Consider the following 20,077-nt stretch of genomic DNA (forward strand, 5'->3'; position numbering starts at 1 on the left):
CGTTCTTTGTTACATTTCGTTGTTAGCCTCGTTCGAAAACCTCGGAGGAGGAGTGGTTGTGACAACTTGATTCCGATATGTCGTCACCACAAGGATTTATTCCAACATATTTCTTAAATTGAATTCGTATATTGTCCAATAGCACCTTTTAAAGATATCACGGATCTTGATTCCTTTCGGCTTTCGTTCGGAAACCTATAATATTAGCATCTTCTAATCAATAGTGCATTTTCTAGGGCATCACGTAGATTTGGGTTGCTCAAAAAGCTATTAAATAGAGCTGAAGATAAATTATAAAAATTACATGTTTCCAAAGTGAAACTGCTGAGTTTGTTATCTGCTTTTCAGCGGAGGAATCTGCATTCTTTACCGGTGGTAGAGTCACTACAAACAAACAGACTTGACTTTCTAAAATTTGTTTTAAAACAGGCCTTCTTGAAATCAATCAATGAATGACAAATATTGAGGAACCAAAGTATCATGGTCATATAGCTTGAACGTGCTAATTCCCCATTGAAGTGTCCACATTTCCTGAGTACATAAACTGTCATTCATCATTGGCTGAAGCGAATGAATTATTGTATGAATACAATTTATAGTACACCAAAGAAAAAGTTGTTACAGAGATATAAACACAAAAGCTCTAAAATACACTCTTTGGTACAATTTGGTAGAGATTTGGGCGTAAAAGGAAATAAACATAGATCTTGAAGTTGTATATTTCATTGTTGAACAAGATTTTCATTTTATATGATGTTTTATAAAACCATTTTGCAATTGCAACAATGTAGAGTTAGTCGCCATTTTAGTATATACTTCATACTTAGGTAGGTACGCGTCTTTCGAAGTTATACTTCGAAAAACACTAAATGTATTTATTGTATGTATACATACACACACAACAATGACGAATTGCTTGATTTATTTTAAAATATTTTCTTTAAAAAAAACATAAAAAGAGGTGCCAATCATTGGAGGGAGTTCAGGCTCCTTAACCCGTTATATATATAAAATATATAATATTATTTATGTTATAGCAAGTGGTGTCGGGTCGTCACTGGTGATGATATTATGAGAATGAGTTTGAGGTATATAAGGTCAATTTTTTTTCCAAATCTTTTCCTAAAAGTGCGTTTCCACGGTACATCCGTTACGATATCGTGTCGGACGCCGAACCGGTACTTAGTAAATAAATATATAAATGATGAAAGAGCAACACGTGGTTGTATTAAAGTTGCGTGCTATGCGATTGGCAACAAAAATAAATGTATGTATGAACTAAAAAAAGGCGATGCACGCATAGATGTCAGGTTTAGATACGGTATAGGAGCTAGGAGGTTAGCCCATTTGAAGAAAAGTAGACTTGAAATTTCGTTAAAAATTGGGTGTTTGTAGACTTGAATTTTTGTTTTAAATAAAATCTTTAGGTGTGCCATAATTTGAAGGATAATAGAGATAATTGTAACTGTGAAATCCCTGTATAATTGGCAAAACGTAGAAAAAAAGATAGATTGAATTTTTTGAGGCGAAGATTCCATACGCTTGGTCTTTTGTTCAGCACTCGATTTGAAGTGAAAGCTTGTAAAAAGTGAAACGAGCGAGCGAGACGTTCGGGCTTTTGCTTCCTGAGTATTTTTCTTTTAATATGCGCCTCATATTGGATTGACGTCCGATATTATATCGTATCCGATGTTATCGTGGAATACGCTATTACTTACTCTTGCGTTAACTTCGGTCTGCGGTTTTCTCTAACAGAGTGCCTATAGTGAGATTCCCTACTTCTTCGATCGCGTTAAAGTTAGCTCCGATATGTATGGAACCGAAAGACAATACTAGAGAACAGAATCACACTAGATAATGCTTTTTCCATACAAATTGTAGTTTAATCTCACTCGATCGAATAACTAGGTAGAAAATTTCTTACTAGGCACTCAGGTTAATTTTGAGAAAGGTTTGGAGGATAGACTTTTTCATTTATTTTTTCAAAATTCTTTGGATGTGTGTGGCTAATATTGTTTATTAGCGAGTTTTCGATGTCATTGATTTATATTTGTAGCTTCTTAGAAATAACTGCAATTTTTTTGTCTACATATGTTTGTTTTCTTATTTAAGTTTTTCACTAATGATTTTAGTGTTTGACGTTATTATTCGGGTTTAATTGTTTAACTTTGTATGTTATAACTCTTCTATTACTTGATTTTTTTTTTTTGTTTTCTGACTAACAATATTTTTGATGTACTTTCCATACTGTAATTTATTGATAATTGACAAGATAATGAGATCCTGGGTTCGAATCCCGTAACGGGCATATTGAGTTTTTCTTTGTAGAAAATCTCATTCCAGCCTTGAGTTAGGAAATTCGCGGCGTCCAACCTTATGCCTGAGAGAGCACATTAAGTATGGTATTTTTTTTACGAACAACATGTGATAATAATCATTAAAACTTGCCAACCCGCTTTAGAACAGTATGATGGGTCAATGCTCTAATTCATCTAGATGAGAGAGGAGGCCTAACGGCAGGTCTTAATAAAGTTAATTCACAACACCAACAGACGATAAGAAATGTTGCCGTGTACATATTTATTTTGTGTGTAACTTTTTGCTTATAATTTTGCAGTTATTTCAAAGGCTTTTCGCAATAGAATGTCTGGCGATGATTTGATGTTTTACAAAAAATGTTAGAAGAACGCACTCACGTATAGAGAGACACATAAAAGTGTTGAATGTTCGTTTTTTGCATGGATTTTGTATGAGTTGTAAACGAGCGTCGTTACATTGGCTTTAAATTCATCCAACCATTCCGTGACATACATATAAATTGTACAATAACAAACTATATTGCGGGCAGTACACGTCACGAAAGTTGACACAGTGAGAATTAATGTTATAGCTTCGGTGCGGTTCGAGTACTATATGAGGAAATGTATAAATAGCTAGTCAACTTGTTTGTATACTCATTGAGAGTATCGGTGCGCAACCAAACTGAACCGACGTACTTGGAAAACCGCAATCCTCACACCGCACCAAATTACTTGCTCCTTCAGGCGGCCGAGTTAACTCACTACGTACTCTTTCGCATCTGATGTAAGGACTAAAAATAGACTTGATAAGCTTAAGGAAAATTAGACACAGTGATAAGTGTCTTAACACACAAACGTAGTCCGTGTCGACTCAACTTTCGTGGCGTGTTCTATACCTCAAAACCAGCCTATGAACATAATGCATTGTTTTTGGACTTCATATGTTAGTACAATAAGGCATAAAAAACAGAGTGCACCCTGTTATTAGAAATCAGACCTTATATCTATCTAAAATTAGGTAGAAAATGAGACAGCGTGCACACCTTCGGCCTTAAGCTGAACTATATGTGTACATATCTTAACAGCATCAAACACTGGTATTAGAAATCAGACCTTATATTTATTATCAATTAGGTACAAAATAAGATAGCGTGCACACATTCGATCTTAAACGAAACTATGTTTGTATATCTTAACAGCGTCAATCATTTTTTTTTACTTCCGACCATACTCCAATAGCGATAAAGTGAAAAATAAAACACGCGACAGGTTCAACCTCGAACCAAACTTTGTATATCTTAACAACATGAAACATTGCTATTAGAGTTTAGACTTTATATCTTAACTCACTAGGATACAAAACAAAACAGCGTGCACACGTTAATCCTCAAACCGAACTATATACATCGTAACAGCATCTAACATTGTTAATTGACTCTAAAGCACATATTTAGTAACAATAAAGTACAAAACAGCTTGTACTTGGTCAACCTCAAACCATTCTTTGTTCATCTTAACTACACAAAACCCTGTTGTTCGAATTTAAACTATATGTCTTATAGATAAGGTTCAAAACAAAACAGCGTGCACAACACATGTCTGTACGTGGTTTCTCTTGTTTTAGGAGCCTCTTGCAATATATTGACGAAGAGTTAATGCTCAGGTAACATGAACACACAATGCATGCGCGTTTCTGTTGATATATTTTATAGTTGTAGTGGTTTTAGAAACGGTTCAGAATAATAAACTTAAACAATTGTCTTTGAGCTATCACAAAAAGTATAAAAAAGGCTAGCTGTGTTTCACAGTTTAGCTGGGGCGTAGATTCTGAATAGGGGTATTCGGGATCTAAGCGACATCGTACCGGAACGCTAAATAACTTGGCGGCACGTCTGACTTGTAGGGTGGTAAGCTACGGAGCCAGAGTCTTAAACTAAAATAAACGGCAATCAAACTTATTATTTAAAAATAACTTAAGGTTGAGAATTTGTCATCATTTTTGAAAAGTTTCTCAAAAATGATGTTTAAGATAAAAAGTTGTAAGCTCTACATACTTGCAGTCATATCTGGAACGTTATCGGAATATCAGTTAAATATTATCTAAAAGAAAAAGAAATATTACGCTTCAATGTAAAAACTATTTTCACGGTTTTCTTTCTCAATAATAATCATCTCGTGTGTGTTTTACAACAATGCCATTGCTGTTTATTATTCTGAACCGTATATATAGATGACTTAGTGTTGAAATCACAGCTTATAACTATATCGGAACACGTAACTGTCTACTTCCATTGTTTTCTTACTATACTGTACTCAACTGCCTTTTAGACGTTGGAATATATTCACATAGCATGTCTTTGTAAAATTAGTTATAATTTTATACTGATTAATTTTTGAATGCAACGAATTTGGGTTTTATATAGTAAAAAAAATGAAAATATCTTTGCATTTGCATACAGTTTAATTTTACGTTTGAACTTTAAAGTATGCTAGACCAATAAAATGAAGCTTTATAAAGTTTTTAACCAAAATTGGAACACTTTCTTTCTCTTTTCCACGTTTATTTATAAACGTATTTTGTCCCACAAGCACCACTTGTTATTCAATTAACAAAATATATAAAAATGCTTTAAAATAAAATATAAAAAAGAATACCATTTTGTGTCTAACAGCACTGAACCTTAGCTTCCATTTTAACAAAGCATCTCCCGAGCTTCCAACTAAAAGCTACCAAAAAAAAGCTACCAAAATGGCAATTAATTATATAATTACAGGGCAACACTACCATTGACCGCGGAAAACGTATCACTGACCCAAGCTTCGAATTCAGGCCTGTCTGTCCACGACCAACATTTGTCCCAATGCATACAACTAAAGCAGAACTTTTTAAATAATTCCACAACAAATGTTTACCAAAGTCTCGCATCTAACTACCAATCGCCACTTACATCCTCCATATCCATTGACGATCCTATATCGAGGAAACCAGAAAACGATATACTGTACGTAGACGCACATGATTCCGAAATCGTAAACGACAATACGCAAATAAGGAACACGAATTGCGAATGTGGTCTATGTCCAAAACCTGAGGCGCGAGAGAACAACACGCTGAGTGATCTACAAAGATCAGTCGCGCCGAAATGTTCCTGCGACGCGTGCAATTCCAACGGCGATATTCTAAGCTACTATAGACACTGCTCAAATCAGAACTCGGATTCAGGAATCGTTTATTGCGAGACGTGCAAAAAACAGAAAATATCGATATCGAACTTCAGAGCTTTACAAATAACGAATCGATTACGGATATCGGATACCGACAGAATCGAGAACGGTGCGACATCTGACGACGATTTGTGCAGACGAATCGATATAAGCTTAGATATGGAAGACAAGAGTTATGAGCATAGGAAGAGACATAATCGACATAATTCCGATTCTGTGACAGCTGGCATCGATTTGAATCAATTCTGCCAATGCGAGTTAGAAAGTATTAATAAGAGGAAAACGTCATCGGTTGATGAGATATTCAAGATGGCCGAAGAAAATGGTAGGGATGGACAGAAGGAGTTGATTGAGGAGGTGAAAACCAGCCAACGGCAAAGGAGCCTTTCGGACAGTCAAAGAGATAAGGCCAAAGTTGATGGAGATGGTAAGATTTTTTTTTAATTTTGGTATTCCATAAAAAATAGTATTTCCGTGTAAAATTGTAATTCTTCCGATCTGTGTAAATATCTGAGCTAAACTCCATCGTGATTGTTAATGTTTAATTCTATACAGCCTCTGGGTTTTTGGAAATAATATAATAAATATTTTTCAGATTTATATTATTTATCTTCCAATTCGGTCTTCCAATGTTGGTTGAGTTTTGGAAAATATGAGCAGAGTTTTTTTTTTGTATTGCAACACTTCAAATACGGTTTTCCAATTTTGGTTGATTTTAGGAAAGACAGAGCAGATTTTTACTAACTTGTACTGACTCAGGCACATGAATAATTTCTTTTTATAGTCAGTAGTACCCCACCAGTACCTCCGAGAAGGGCGCGTGGTCGTCGAACCCGGACACCTCCGCGCCCCGCACCCAACGGTCTCCCTCCTACACCCAAAGTGCACATGGGAGCTTGCTTTTCCAAGGTAAGCAACTAAACAAAGCTTCAGTTTACTTTTTGTATTTTGTTTTTTCTCCCAAAAAAAAATCTGTTAAAAAACAGCGACGAAATTTATACGTAGTGCGTGCTACACGAAATTTTGTACGCAAAATAATCGCGCTGATATTTCTCTCAGTGCATGCTAGTTCTAATAGACTTAGAATGCTGATTATTGATAATAAGAGTAAAAAAGTGTTTTGATAATTTTACCAAAGATCATAAGTTGAAGCGGTGTCTAAAAATTCTTACTGTTTGTACATTAATACTATTACAGGTATTCAACGGCTGTCCGTTGAGGATAAACTGCACAGCGTCCTGGATACACCCCGACACCAGGGATCAACATATCCTTATAGGTAACGTTCACCATTTTGTAATTCGCTTCAATCAACATCATCATCACTTCAATTGATTGACGTCCACTGCGGGACATAGGGCTTTTGGAGGGTATTTCCAAAATCCACGATCCTGCGCCGCTTGTTTCCGGAGGCGTCCCGCGACTCGTTTGGTGTTGTATGTCCACCTGGTTGATCGAGCAACGCTGCGTTTACCGGTGCGGGGTCGCCTTTCCTAAACCGTTCAATAGGAAATATTTCTACAACCATGTTTTGGAGCCGAGTAGCGATTTGCGCTACTGGCATCACGCACTATGCGTAGACTAGCCTGTTGGGTACTGTGTATTACTCATTAATGTTATATGTGTAATTAGTCATTGAGTGTATAGTATATCATTTTGTTCGTATACTCATTGAAAGTACCGGTGCGTTAGCAGAGCCCGTACGGCTTAACGAAGGCGTCGTGAGCACACCGCAACCCTTCGTTACTCTTACGGGCGGCCAGATATCACATTATTTTCTAATTGTAGATATGTTTATATAACTAAATATTATTATGTTAAAACAAATTTGAGGTAATTTGATAACTTCGTTCGCCAATTTAAACCCAAAGCTACGAGGGTTCCAAACGCGCCCCGGTCTAAGAAGAGCCCACAGCTAACTTAGCCGGGTATTTTCTTTTTGTTACGACCATCTTGTCCGTTGAGGATAAACTGCACAGTCAATTAATCAATAGCCATGAAGTTGGAGCAATTCCCACCTAAGCTTTTTCATCGTTTAATCCTTAATATTATAATAGGATTTTTACTTTTAGGCTACGGTTAGATGTAGGTTGAAATTTCACAGCAATATAAATAAATAAATCAATATACTACGACAATACACACATCGCCAGCTAGCCTCAAAGTAGGCGCAGCTTGTGTTACGGGTACGAAGATGACTGATGAATACTTTTATGAATAATATAAATACTTGTAATACACACATAAACACCCAGACGCTGAAAAACATTCATGTTCATTGCACAAACATTTTCACTACTAGGCACTCAGAAATCCTTGATGTTACCATCTTTATACTCTGTGGTGTTCATATTAACGTGTTTGTATGAACACCACAGAGTATAAAGATCTACTTCTCGTTTGACATGTCAATGTTTGTACTGCAGGCGCCGAAGAAGGTATCTACACGCTGAACATGAACGAACTGCACGAGACCGCTATGGACCAACTGTGCCCGCGGCGGACGATATGGATGCACGTCATAAAAGACGTTCTTATGTCGCTCTCCGGTGAGTTCTATCGCTTAGAAGAGATGAATGAATGAATGGAAACAAGTGAACTGGTAAACTGTAAACAAATAAACTGTAACTTTTCTATTCTAAGTTTCTTCTGTATATGTGTTTCATCGTCATCGTCATCACATCAACCCATTACCGGTCCACTAAGGGGGCCAGGGGTACGGCCAGGGGCGTAGTCCCGTAGGCCTATAAGGCAGAACGAAGTCAACCACGGGATGAGGATGGGTGGTGACAACTGTCTCTGATCTGTCAAAACACGGCATTTTAAGTAAAAAAGTGACAAAACTTACGTTGAGGCTATCTGGCACTTGATGTTAATTGTTTCTGGTAATTATTATTATAACTCTTTATTTGTATACCACATTAAGAACTATACAAGAAAAAAAAGAAACATAAAAAGCAGAAGCAGAATACAAAAGGCGGGCTTATCGCTTAGTAGCGATCTCTGCCAGGCAACCTTAGAATTAGGAAAAAAAGAGGAGAAGTAACTGCAGGTGGTACGAAATATAAAATAAATACATACGAATATCTAAATACTAATACATAAACTAATCTACACAAGTACATCTAGTATTGAGGCAGGCCCTTTAAAGATTAAAATTGCAGACTTGAATATTGAAACCGCGATCTAAAAGGGCATTATAATAATCCAAAATTCATTTATTTCAAGTAGGTCTAATACGAGCACTTTTGAAACGTCAAATCTGTCTGTTTGCACTGACTCTACCACCGGTTCGGGAGGTACATTCTACGAAGCAGAAACCGGCAAGAAACTCAGCAGATGCTCTTTTCCAACATCAACTATTTACATTTTACATTCTAACATTAATTTTTCTATCTTTTGAGAGATGAAAGCGGAGTCGGATGCTTCCAAGCAACCTTGTCATTAAGAAATTCATCAATTGTATAGTAACCTCGCTGTAATAAATGTGTTTTAACATATTCTTTAAACTTATGCATTGATTGGTAGGTCCTAAAATACCTTATGATAAATAAATAATAAATATATTACACAGAATGTGGTGGCCCTATATATAAGCATTTTTATTATGTTTTATATGTTAAGCAGTTACATGACGAAAAGAATAAATCAAAACTCTGGTTATATATATGGCTAGGAACAGCAGTAAATTGAAAAAAAAAATGGTAATATTTAAAACACTTGTGCATAAAATCGCAGGATATATGACTACAAAGTAGAACATTTTAAGCAAGTGTGTTAAAACAATTTTTTCCTCATGTGTTTCTAGGCAAAACCCCCTCCCTCTACCGGCATGAGCTTCTAGCACTATCGGGTAGCGGTAGAGGAGGGAGAGGGGGTGGAGCGCGATCACTAAGGGTGTTGCCGCCGAGGTTGTTGCCGCGAAGGTTCGCACCTACCACACGGGTACCTGATACTAGAGGTAGGTACTTTTAATTTATAAAATTTAGAAATTTGTAAACAGCTGTTCTAATTATTATTTTTACCACCGCAATTTATTGAATTGACACCGCCGTCGCGCCGCGCCGCTGTCACTTGATATAGGATTCTTCTTATACTAATTTAATTTTCTTAATATTTTTACCAATAAATTGTAGACATTGAACAGGTAAACTTTGTAACAAAAAAAGTCCCTGTTGTTCATGGTTGTCACTGCGTATTTTTTTTGACAACTTTTGTGCCCGGTAACTACCACATAGAATCCCCTTTCCATTGAGTATTGTACATTAAAGGTGCTTGTACAGGTTGCATGCGGTGCGCTGTGGCACGCAACCCCTACAACGGCTACAAGTACCTGTGCGGTGCGTCGCCCGCGGGACTGTTCCTCATGCAGTGGTACGACCCTCTGAGGAAGTTCATGTTGCTGAAGGTCAGTACTATAGACTACTATAGACTATAACAGTCTACCGCTGGACTTTAAGCCTCTTCCAACGGAAGAGTTTGCCTCTAATCACCACGGGTTAGTGATTTCAGATGGTAGTAGTAGCACAGAGAGTCTGCCCGTTCTCTGTTGTATTCCCTTAGTCGCCTCGTACGACATTCGCGGGTTGAGGAGGGTTGGTGACAACTGTATTCTGATACCACCACCACACGCCATACGGAAAGAGTCTTATACGGCGATTGTAGTACCAGGGCGTTATGAGTATATTGGAGTTCATACTAGGCTGTAGACTGTCGATACAACGCAGCGTAATAAATATCTAGAAGTTTACGCAACAAAAAATTTCGTAAGAAGTAACTTTCTACATAAATTATTAATAATTTAATATCCGTTCTCACTAAACGTAGGAAACGCTATAATCGGATGACTAGTGGTTTAGGAGATTCTTAGAGAAAAAAATGTTTCACGAACTCTTATGTGATGCCTAACGAGGTTATGCGATCATGCGACAACTGTGTTACCTGAGTGTGTGGATAGCTAACTCTCGACGACACTGGCCGAGTGGCTCGCACGAGCGTGAAGTGCGAGTATAAAAGTTGTATATTATAGCTTATTTTAATTATTTTTATACAGAATATAGACTGCGTTCTGCCGTCGCCTCTCCTCGCGTTCGAGCTGATCATCACACCGGAGCTAGAGTACCCGCTGCTGTGTGTCGGCGTCACGAGGAAACCAATACGGCTCAACCTTGTTAACATCAACTCTGGTACGTGCTACTTAGGGCCATCGAGTCTTCCCTACTGTCTAATTATCCTTAATGAGATCCCATCTTAAGCGTGAAAGCCCAAAAGGATGGAGGTAGCTTAACGCATTTACCACGACAAAAACAAAAGTCCACCATTTATCTAACTTGTCTGCAATCTCACCTGATCTCGTCTGATCGTATGTATATGTGAAGACGCAGTCTTAGATGGTAACGGGTTTTTTAGGGAGTATTGCATAATAATAAATGCTTTTAATTCAGGCCTAATACCCATATGACAAAAATTTTAAATACTGTGATGATAGGCAAATATAACCTAAATTATTAATTTATTTATATTCATTTATTTATTTTTCTTTAATTGGAAACCAACGGTTGTGTGAATAGTTCAAAAATGACCTAAAACTAATAAAAATACAACTCCTAATTATCTCACGACAGGCTTGCGACAGACGTAAATCTCGCGATCATTGGCGTCAAACGTCACTTTTGCATACCAAGAATACAAAATGACGTTTAAAAGCAAATATTTCAAGATTTTCGCCTGTCGTGAGATACGTTATCACCCTGCTGAGGTTTCTACTGAGATCGTACCGGAACGCTCAATCGCTTAGCGGCACGTCTTTGTTGTTACGCTGATAACTAGCCACTGCCGATGCCTTCCTCCAGACCAGATTAGAGCTAAATTAAAAAAAAAAAAATTGCCAAAAACAAACTGTTGGTTCTTAAATATTATTTTCCTTTTTAATAATTCTTTGTTAATCCTGTCTCAATTTGTCCCCAGGAGCGACTTGGTTCCACTCAGACGAGCTGGATTTGTGTCCCGGTGGCTCGAACACTGTGATACCTCGACCGGAACGTCTGCATACTCTGAGAGCTGTTCACCAACTGAACAAGGATGCTGTAATTTTTTTTTTTTTTTCAGTAGCAATTTCTACAGTAAAATAAATCAGAAACATTCCGTCAAACTGTAGAACAGTGGGTGATGAGATCGGCACTATTATATTCATCATCATCATCACTTCAACCCTTTAACGGCTTTCTACAGGGCACGGGTCTCCTCTCAAAATGAGAAGAGCTAAGGTAATCCACCACGCTGGCCAAAAGCAGATTGGTGGACTTCGCACGCATTTATTTTATTTATTTACGCATTTGAAGATATGATCGAGAACTCTCATACGGGTCACTCACTCACAGTTCACTCACGATGTTTTTCTTGGCGGTTAAATAAAGTGACTTTTTGGATCCCGACGGAAAAATGACAGGCTGTTATAAGTTTGAAGTGTCTATACTGCGAAAGAGAAAGCATCTAATCTTTCTTTAATGGCGCGACTTATATGTGTCTAGGCATTTGGCCCTCATTACGTAGTAGTTGCATAAATAGCCATTATGTTGTCCAGGTGCTAGTGTGCCACGAGAACGTTGTTGACATAATCCCTGTATTGCCCGGCGGGGAAAGACGGCGGAACAAACTACCATCCAGGATACAGTTCGATTTCCACATAGACAGCATACGTGAGTTGCATATTTTTTATTCTTAGTATTTTTTTTTATTTAATAAAACTCCAAATTTATATATTTCAAGTAGGCCCAGGTTATTAGCACTTTTGAAACGTCAAGTCAGTCTGTTTGTACTCACTCTATAGATACATCAACTCAGTTGTGCGCGCGGCCCTATGTGTGGGTAAACCTTGTACATATACAGTGACTTTGTGTGCGTGACAAGAGGTACAGTCGGGTACAAATACAAATACAGTTATTTACGGGTTATATACGGGTTTTTTTTTAAAAAAACAGTTATTTGGTAATTTAATGTTTATTTATTGAACATTATTCTGAATCGCTACTTGAAAAATCAAATGATGAATTTTCGGATTCGCTGCTCTCATCAAGGTTAATTATGAATTCTGACTCCATGTCAAAATGTCTATAGTATTCTTCTTCTTTCTTTTGTACATGTCGACAAGTATTACCCCACATCCCTTCATCAATTTGACTTAAACATTCATTTATGAGTTTCATTATTTCCGTCACATTTTGGTCGACATTACGCGAAGCAATATAATTTTTTAAAATTCCCCACACATTTTCTATGGGGTTTAGTTCAGGATGATATGGTGGCAATCGAAGAACTTTTATGCCATATCGCTGAAGTATGTCATCAATCTTGTAACAGATATAGTTTTCTTTATTTTTTTTAATCAAATCATACAGTTCAATTTTTTTCATATCTTGATTAAAAGCTATATTTTTTTCTGTCAGCCATCTCTGCATTTCTATTTTTTTGGAATTCGAATTTGGGGCTCTGTCATTTTGAACGTTATGGTATGAGGCATTATCAAGCACAACCACAGAGTTAGGTGGAAGATTCGGTACTAGACGTTCTTTTAGCCACTTTTCATAGTTTTCCGCGTTCATGTTAGAATGGTAATCACCAGAAACACTATTTGCTTTGTATGTCAATAGTGCGTTAGGTACGAAACCTTGTTCTGAACCAGCATGCACAATGATAATTCTTTGTCCTTTCGACAGGTTTCTCTTTAAAGGTGGTCCATCTTTATTACCCCATCCTTTGTTTTGAACATGATTAGTTAAGATATAGCTCTCATCTGTATATACGATACACCGATTTTCTTGACGGTATCTGAGTAAATTTTTTAGGTAGGAAAATCGTAGTTTTAGGATGTCATGCCGCTCTATAATAACACGTCTGTTATCCACAGTTTTTCGCCATTTGTATCCCAACTTTAACAAAGCTGTACGCAGAGTCGAAATACTTCCATCATAGTTAAGTTTATCTTGAAATATTCTTTTCAACTTTAGCAAGGTAGGTAACTCACGATGTTCTAAATGGTAATTTTGAATAGTGGAACGTATAACATCAACGTTAAAGTTGTCTAATTCTAACTTCTTTAAACGTTTTTTACGGTCTTTATGCGGAGATTTAAACTTAGAGTCAGATTCTTTTCCTTCAGCCAATATATTAGTAACTGTTCTCTCTGATACCCCCACTGCCATTGCTGTTCTTTTCCGTACGCTATTTAAATGTTCACTTAGTTTCGATATTAAAATTGGACTTGCACTGCAAACTGGATCACTTACTAGTTCCAATATATCTCTCGCATCTATTTTCAGAAATTCGTATACCTTAGCAATGGTTTCTCGAGTCTAAAACAATAATACGTAAACGTCAACAAGGATATATTTTTTCGTATATAGAATCATAATAAATACCTATTCATTACATCTAAATTTAAAAATAAAAAATATTTACCTGACTCCTTAAACATTTTTTCCGTGAAGAACTAGACATTTTCGTAAACGACTGTACCCGTAAGAAAAAGCGATAGGAACACGTCTTGCTCGAACGACGACTGCCGCGTCACTGCCACACGAATGAAAGTTGTATATTTACAAGCGCACGCACACATAGGGCCGCGCGCACAACTGAGTTGAAGTATCTATACTATTATTCCACTACAAGTTGGCCCGTGACTGCAATCTTACCGTAATGTACAGTACATGTACAGTCGTAAGATGTAAGCGGGCTAACTTGTTACAGAGTATGGTGTAAAATTATTCATCGGACGTCTTTTTGCCCATAACACAAGCTACCTCTGCCACTAGCTAGAAAAATCCTATTATAATATTAAGGATTACATGTATGATAAAAAAGCTTGGGTACGAATTGCTCTAACTTCATAGCTCAACATTAACTAGACTGTGAGATGGTGATAACAAAAAAAAAAACTGGTTAAGTTTGTTGTGGGCTCTTCTTAGACCAGGGCGCGTTTGGAACCCTCGTAGCTATAGTGTTAAGTTAACGAATGCAGTTGTCACCATCACTAACATTACATGTTAAATGTATGAACACTTCATAAGTGCCTGTAATAAGGTCTACATGATTAAAATATTTTTGAATTTGAATTTGAATTACCTCTTACTTTGTATATATGTTTATTATAATTATTAATATTATGTATTAACTGTTTTTTTTGTTATTTTTTTTCTTTCTTGTGTTCCAGTGTGTCTAGCGGATTCCGTGCTGGCCTTCCACCGGCACGGCGTTCAGGGACGGTCGTTACGGAACGCGGATGTCACGCAAGAGATCACAGATCACTCGCGTGCCTACAGACTACTTGGACATGACAAGTGAGTTTTATTAATTTTATCAGTTATATAACTGCACCACGCGGTGAAGAGCAGCGTCTTTTGTGCTGCTACTACTACTGGGATCACCAACCAGTCTGCCCAGCGTGGTGACTATGGGCATACCCTCCCGTTGGGAGAGGCCTATAGTCCACCAGTGGACTGTTATAGGCTATTATGTTATATTGAAAAGATAGACGTATTATAAGAATATTTATTTATTTTTTAATTCAATTAGTACGGTTAACACCAATTACACTAAACAAATACATAGCAGATAAAAATGAGAACAATAAAAAAAAAAAATACAAAAATAAAAACAGAAATTAAAAACATAATTACAACAATTCAATCAACTTTACAATAGTTTTACCTAATAGTAATTATACTATCTTATCAAAATATCAAAAAAATAGTTAATCCAAAAACATGGTGCTATTACATTTCTCACTGTAATGTAGGCAATGGTTACAAACGGTGTTCCAAGGATCCGCAAATACGTCACAGTGAGGTGACTCCGTCAGCAGTGCATTATAAATATATATACCTTTTTTTTCATAATGCAATATAAATATATATATATATATATATCTTTATATATAAATTTCTTGTGGGCGTGTGTATGTCACTGAACTCTTCCTAGACGGCTGGACCGATTTGAATGCATTTTTTTGGTATACGTTTGGGTGGCACCCTGGATGGTTTAGATTCACAAATTTGTCCGACAGATGGCGCTGGGGTCTGCTAGTATATATATATAGATATATACATCTGGAATGCCCATCCGGCTTCCGTTTTCCCCAGTACCCACAATATGAGTACCTTAAAATCAAGAGGGAATCTTCTAGGCAAGCGCGCTCCACCTTAGGCTGCTATCACTTACCATCAGGTGTGATTGCAGTCAAGCGCTCGTCTATAAACTTTTATATTTTTAATATTTTATTATATTGTGTATAATGTCTTGTTTCAGAGTTGTAGTACTAGAGTCGCATATACTGCAAAACAACACGCTTTCGGGCGAAGACGGGAACGATCTCTATATTTTGGCGGGACATGAAGCTTCTTATTAAAATAACGTGCGCTTAGATTTACCGTACAAAACATGTGCGCTTGCATTGTTCGATTGATTATATATGTATGTTACGCTTAACCGTACAAGAGTATGTACGTTTAGCTTTATCAAACCATAAATTAAGGTACGTTCTGTCATAATAGAAATAATACGCGTTCAAATGCAAAAACATTGTACCGACGTTTAATCAAAGTTACAAATAACAAAATTGTTGTTAAAAAAACAAAACTAAAAACGTTTCTGTAATAGTATGAGAGCCCGATGCGTCGCTTTCAAAAGACAATTTTTTTTCAACAATTCAACCAAAATTTTGAAGCAATAAATAATCCCCCTAACGTGTTTGTTGTACGTCAATTAAACTTCCAAACGGCTCTGCTGTGCTGCCAGCTCTGTCTGCCAGATCGAATACGAGCGGTCAATCAACCCTGTCAACGCTCACGCGACGAAACCGATCTTTAACCGGTTAAGAAATTTTGTTTCCTGCAACCGTTCTCAAATATAAACCGGCTCAATTATAAATTTATAATTTTATTCATAAGTCGTTTTACTAACAAAATTTAAAATGCGTGTATTGAGTTTTTGGAACTGGTAACATAACATGACCATACTATACGACCCTTTTTCTCCTCACTCTTATATACCCCTCCTTATCTTACCTTATCTTAACCATTCTTGTTGCACCACAAATCCGTCTCAGTATTCGGATTCCAGTCGCATATACTCTTTTAATCGCCCCTTTTATACCCAAAACTATTTGATCCATACAACAAGTCCCTATCGACTTATGAATATGATAACCGTTTGGGTAAAATTCCATGAAAAGGCGCCCTTATCTCTAAATAGGTAACCCAAATATAAAAATTGGCGAAATAAAATAATCCTAAAACTGACCGCACATCTATAAACGCACATCACAAACAACAAGTATCCTGATTTTCATGATACATGATATCGGCGTATATTTAAAAAGCGATTGACTACAACCTTGTCCGCTTTTTTTTTTTCGTGTAAAAGGTAACTTATGTATTTTACTGTACCTCTGAGATCTTATAAAATTTTATGATGATCCTTTGAGCATTTGAGACGTGAAAACGTATATCTTTATGGATTAGGATCGCGCAGAGATATCAATTCTATTTATTTGTATACATGGACGATCACCGTCGCAATTTAAAAATTCAATACAAACTTGGCCAAGATTGTCATAAAATTGGCGTAAGGTTTATTAACTTGAAACTACTGAAAATCCAATTTGCAACCGAAAATAATACGCAATGTATTTTTCATACATGAAAATGGGGCAATGTCTTGGTTGTTGTTGTTGTTGTCTGTTAGAAATAAAAAATATCGAATAGGTCATGAAAAATATAATAATAATATTATTGTTTATTATGGCAACTAAGACCCAAGTCGCAGTTCACAACTTAACTGAATAAAAAAGTAAAGCGAACTTAACTTGAACCAAAATCCGCCGATGAATAGCAGCACTAATAGTACTATACATACTATAAGTAGTTTTTGGGTCGTATGGAAATGTGTTTACAAGCTAAAAAAACCAACTAATTCTCCATCTACAAGACATTGGCAAAGTACTTTGTGCCCAGTTGGCGCATATAAAAGCCATAGACAACTGAATTTAATTGAAACCAACGATAAACGATGCAATTACAAAGTGAAATAATTAATTTGTAGTATAAAATTTATATACCTTATTATAGCACTGCCAATATTTTATATCCATTCCCGTGGATGAATATGAGAAGCAATAATTGCAGCGAATGAATCTTGAAAAGCATTTGGGTGAATTGTTAAATTTTACGTGTTTTACCTTTTTTCTGTGAATATAAATAGTTTTGGATAAAATGAATTTTAAAAACAAAATCCCGTTATATTAAAAATGTTTACCTGTATAAGAAAATGCCGAATTTAAAATCTTTTTTAATAATTATAAAATGATGAATGTAAAACATACGGTATATGTTATTAAACCGATTTCAATAAAAAAATCGGTCGGTGTAAAATTGGCTGTGGGTATTAAATTATGTTAGAATGTTTGCCAAACCGTCAGTCGTTAGTACTTATTTTATAAATCGGCATTTCGATAGAAAATCGGTCTTACTAAGTAACGTAGACGCTTCACTAGCGTATATATTTATCAAAAATATAACGGGTTTTTATTTCGAAATTCTCCTAACAGTGATCGATGTAACATAATATAAAAAAAAGAAAAATGTATTTTGTATTGAACCGTATTTAATAATGTCGTTTAATTTGTATTAACAAGTAAAAGTCTCGTGACGCATTATGTGATGCCATACTAGAGATAAAGAGTAAGTTAAGTTAACTTGCTCTTTGTGTCTTTGACGTCACAAAATTTCATGTGAAATTGATTCCGTGCCCTAAGGGCGTTTTAGCACGAGCCACCACCCTGCATTATTTTAATAAAACGCTGTAACTACTTCGATCGGTATAAGAGTAATATAATTTTTTAATTTTTTTATAACACTACAAGTGCCCTCGACTGCAGTCTCACCTGGCGGCAAGTGATGGTGTAGTCAACTAAAAAAACAACATGATACAGCCAAAAAGTCGTGTGCAAAAGGCGCGTCATGCCTTCAGTGTCGTTCAACGAGTTATCGTGCAAATAATATTCGAGGACTTCCCTGGCGCGGCGAATAGCTCTGTGGTAAACCACTTAAAAAAGTAAAAGTAAAAGTAAATTTAAAATTTCCCATGGTCTGGTCCGGTGGGAGGCTTAGACGAAACTAGTTACTAGGTGATTAAGCGTTTAGGTACGAAGTCGCATAAAAACCTATTTAGGAATATGGCTTCAATATAACTGCCATACCTCTAACAGGTTAGCCCTACCATCTTAGACTGCAACATTGCTTGCTGGTGAGATCGCTGTCAAGGGCTAAGTTCAAAATTAAACGCCGTCGCGTGTGTGTTTACCTCTGTATCTTTACCTCAAATTGTGGTTCAAAGCTGTGGCTCTTACAAAAACACCAGTGAAAGTTTAAGAATAAGAAACGTCACTAATGCGTTAGCGTAAGTCCGTATACATTTTAGAAAGAATACCAACCGTCAAAATTTGACAGTTGCATACAAATATGGCGGATTAACGTAGCCCGTGTGTTCATGGGCCGGTATTATTTTTATTAAAAATATAACATGCTAATAAAATGTATGCAAATGCACGCGCACATTAAAGCGGGTCGCACACACAACAACACACACTTCCTATATTGTAAATTCAACATTGCGTCGATGGAAATGCATATATGTGATAAGTGTATAGTTAGTCCTCTAGGACGCCAGGATAAAGAATGGGTGCGGCAAATATACTGATACTGTCTACAACACCTGCGGTAGGCTGGCTCAACCTTGCTTGCGCGCCGGTACTTTCAAAGAGTATACAAACTTTACCCACTATTATACTCATTACATTATACCATGCCCCATCTCTTTTCTAAGCTGTTTAAGGATAATTGATTACGTCACCGCAGCTACTTTTATAGCTTATACGTAGTAGTATTTGTATGGGTAGTAGCTATTTATTAGTGAGGAATAATTACGTTGTATAATAATTCAAATATTGCAACAACGACAATCAGTTAAATTCATTAAACGTTACTCTTACAAAATGACTCGGAGAGATTAATAATGAGAGTTCTCCTATGAGAAAAAGAGACGGCGAACACGCGCGCTTAGACTGCTCAAATTACAATTGAAATATTATACTTTTTCATTGTAGCGCGACCCGCTTAATGTACGTGAGCCTTTAAATAACCGAAAATATGATTAATAAGATCGACTCGTAATTAAATATGAGCAATTAAAAAATATATTACGAAAAAAAAGACAATTTTGCCGTATTATACATAATATAAATAATATAGATATTTAAAAAATAGAAATTTTGAAAACGCTCGCTTATGTATTATTATTTTTTTCTTCTTGTAAATAATTACAAATATTCCAATTAGTTTTTAGTCTTTTGTATAATAACAATAGAGTAGACATATTATCGTGAATTTGTGTAACTTTGTCTTTGGTAGTTAAAATGTTTTTGATTTATTTTTTCTGTGTAGCTAAATTTTTAATACTATTGAGAATAAAATCTTAGATTTTTATAATTTACTGAATAG

At 36.2% G+C, this 20,077-nt stretch overlaps 2 protein-coding genes across 4 annotated transcripts in view; one reads left to right on the forward strand and one right to left on the reverse strand.

The window, feature by feature from the left end:
• Positions 1–18,804, forward strand: part of LOC120634807 (mitogen-activated protein kinase kinase kinase kinase 5) — a 60,808-nt gene extending 42,004 nt beyond the window's left edge. Inside the window, exons 11-23 of one of the 3 annotated variants that reach the window (XM_039905616.1) lie at positions 1,038–1,088; positions 3,925–3,963; positions 5,075–5,952; positions 6,310–6,434; positions 6,723–6,804; positions 7,952–8,074; positions 9,334–9,486; positions 9,809–9,933; positions 10,579–10,711; positions 11,493–11,611; positions 12,109–12,223; positions 14,734–14,860; positions 15,828–18,804. In XM_039905616.1, coding sequence (XP_039761550.1) covers positions 1,038–1,088; positions 3,925–3,963; positions 5,075–5,952; positions 6,310–6,434; positions 6,723–6,804; positions 7,952–8,074; positions 9,334–9,486; positions 9,809–9,933; positions 10,579–10,711; positions 11,493–11,611; positions 12,109–12,223; positions 14,734–14,860; positions 15,828–15,927 — 2,170 coding nt within the window. In that variant the 3' untranslated portion in view covers positions 15,928–18,804. The remainder of the gene's footprint in view (positions 1–1,037; positions 1,089–3,924; positions 3,964–5,074; positions 5,953–6,309; positions 6,435–6,722; positions 6,805–7,951; positions 8,075–9,333; positions 9,487–9,808; positions 9,934–10,578; positions 10,712–11,492; positions 11,612–12,108; positions 12,224–14,733; positions 14,861–15,827) is intronic. The other 2 variants (XM_039905617.1, XM_039905619.1) reach the window with 2 other exon arrangements.
• LOC120634808 lies at positions 12,505–14,167 on the reverse strand. Its single transcript, XM_039905620.1, has 2 exons — positions 13,983–14,167; positions 12,505–13,876 (listed from the first exon to the last, which is right to left on the reverse strand). The coding sequence occupies exons 1-2, from the start codon at positions 14,019–14,021 to the stop codon at positions 12,539–12,541; spliced, it is 1,377 nt and encodes a 458-aa protein (XP_039761554.1). The 5' UTR covers positions 14,022–14,167; the 3' UTR covers positions 12,505–12,538.
• Positions 18,805–20,077: the final 1,273 nt, after the last annotated feature.

Source organism: Pararge aegeria, chromosome 25 (assembly GCF_905163445.1).
Source record: "Pararge aegeria chromosome 25, ilParAegt1.1, whole genome shotgun sequence".
Classification (NCBI taxonomy): domain Eukaryota; kingdom Metazoa; phylum Arthropoda; class Insecta; order Lepidoptera; family Nymphalidae; genus Pararge; species Pararge aegeria.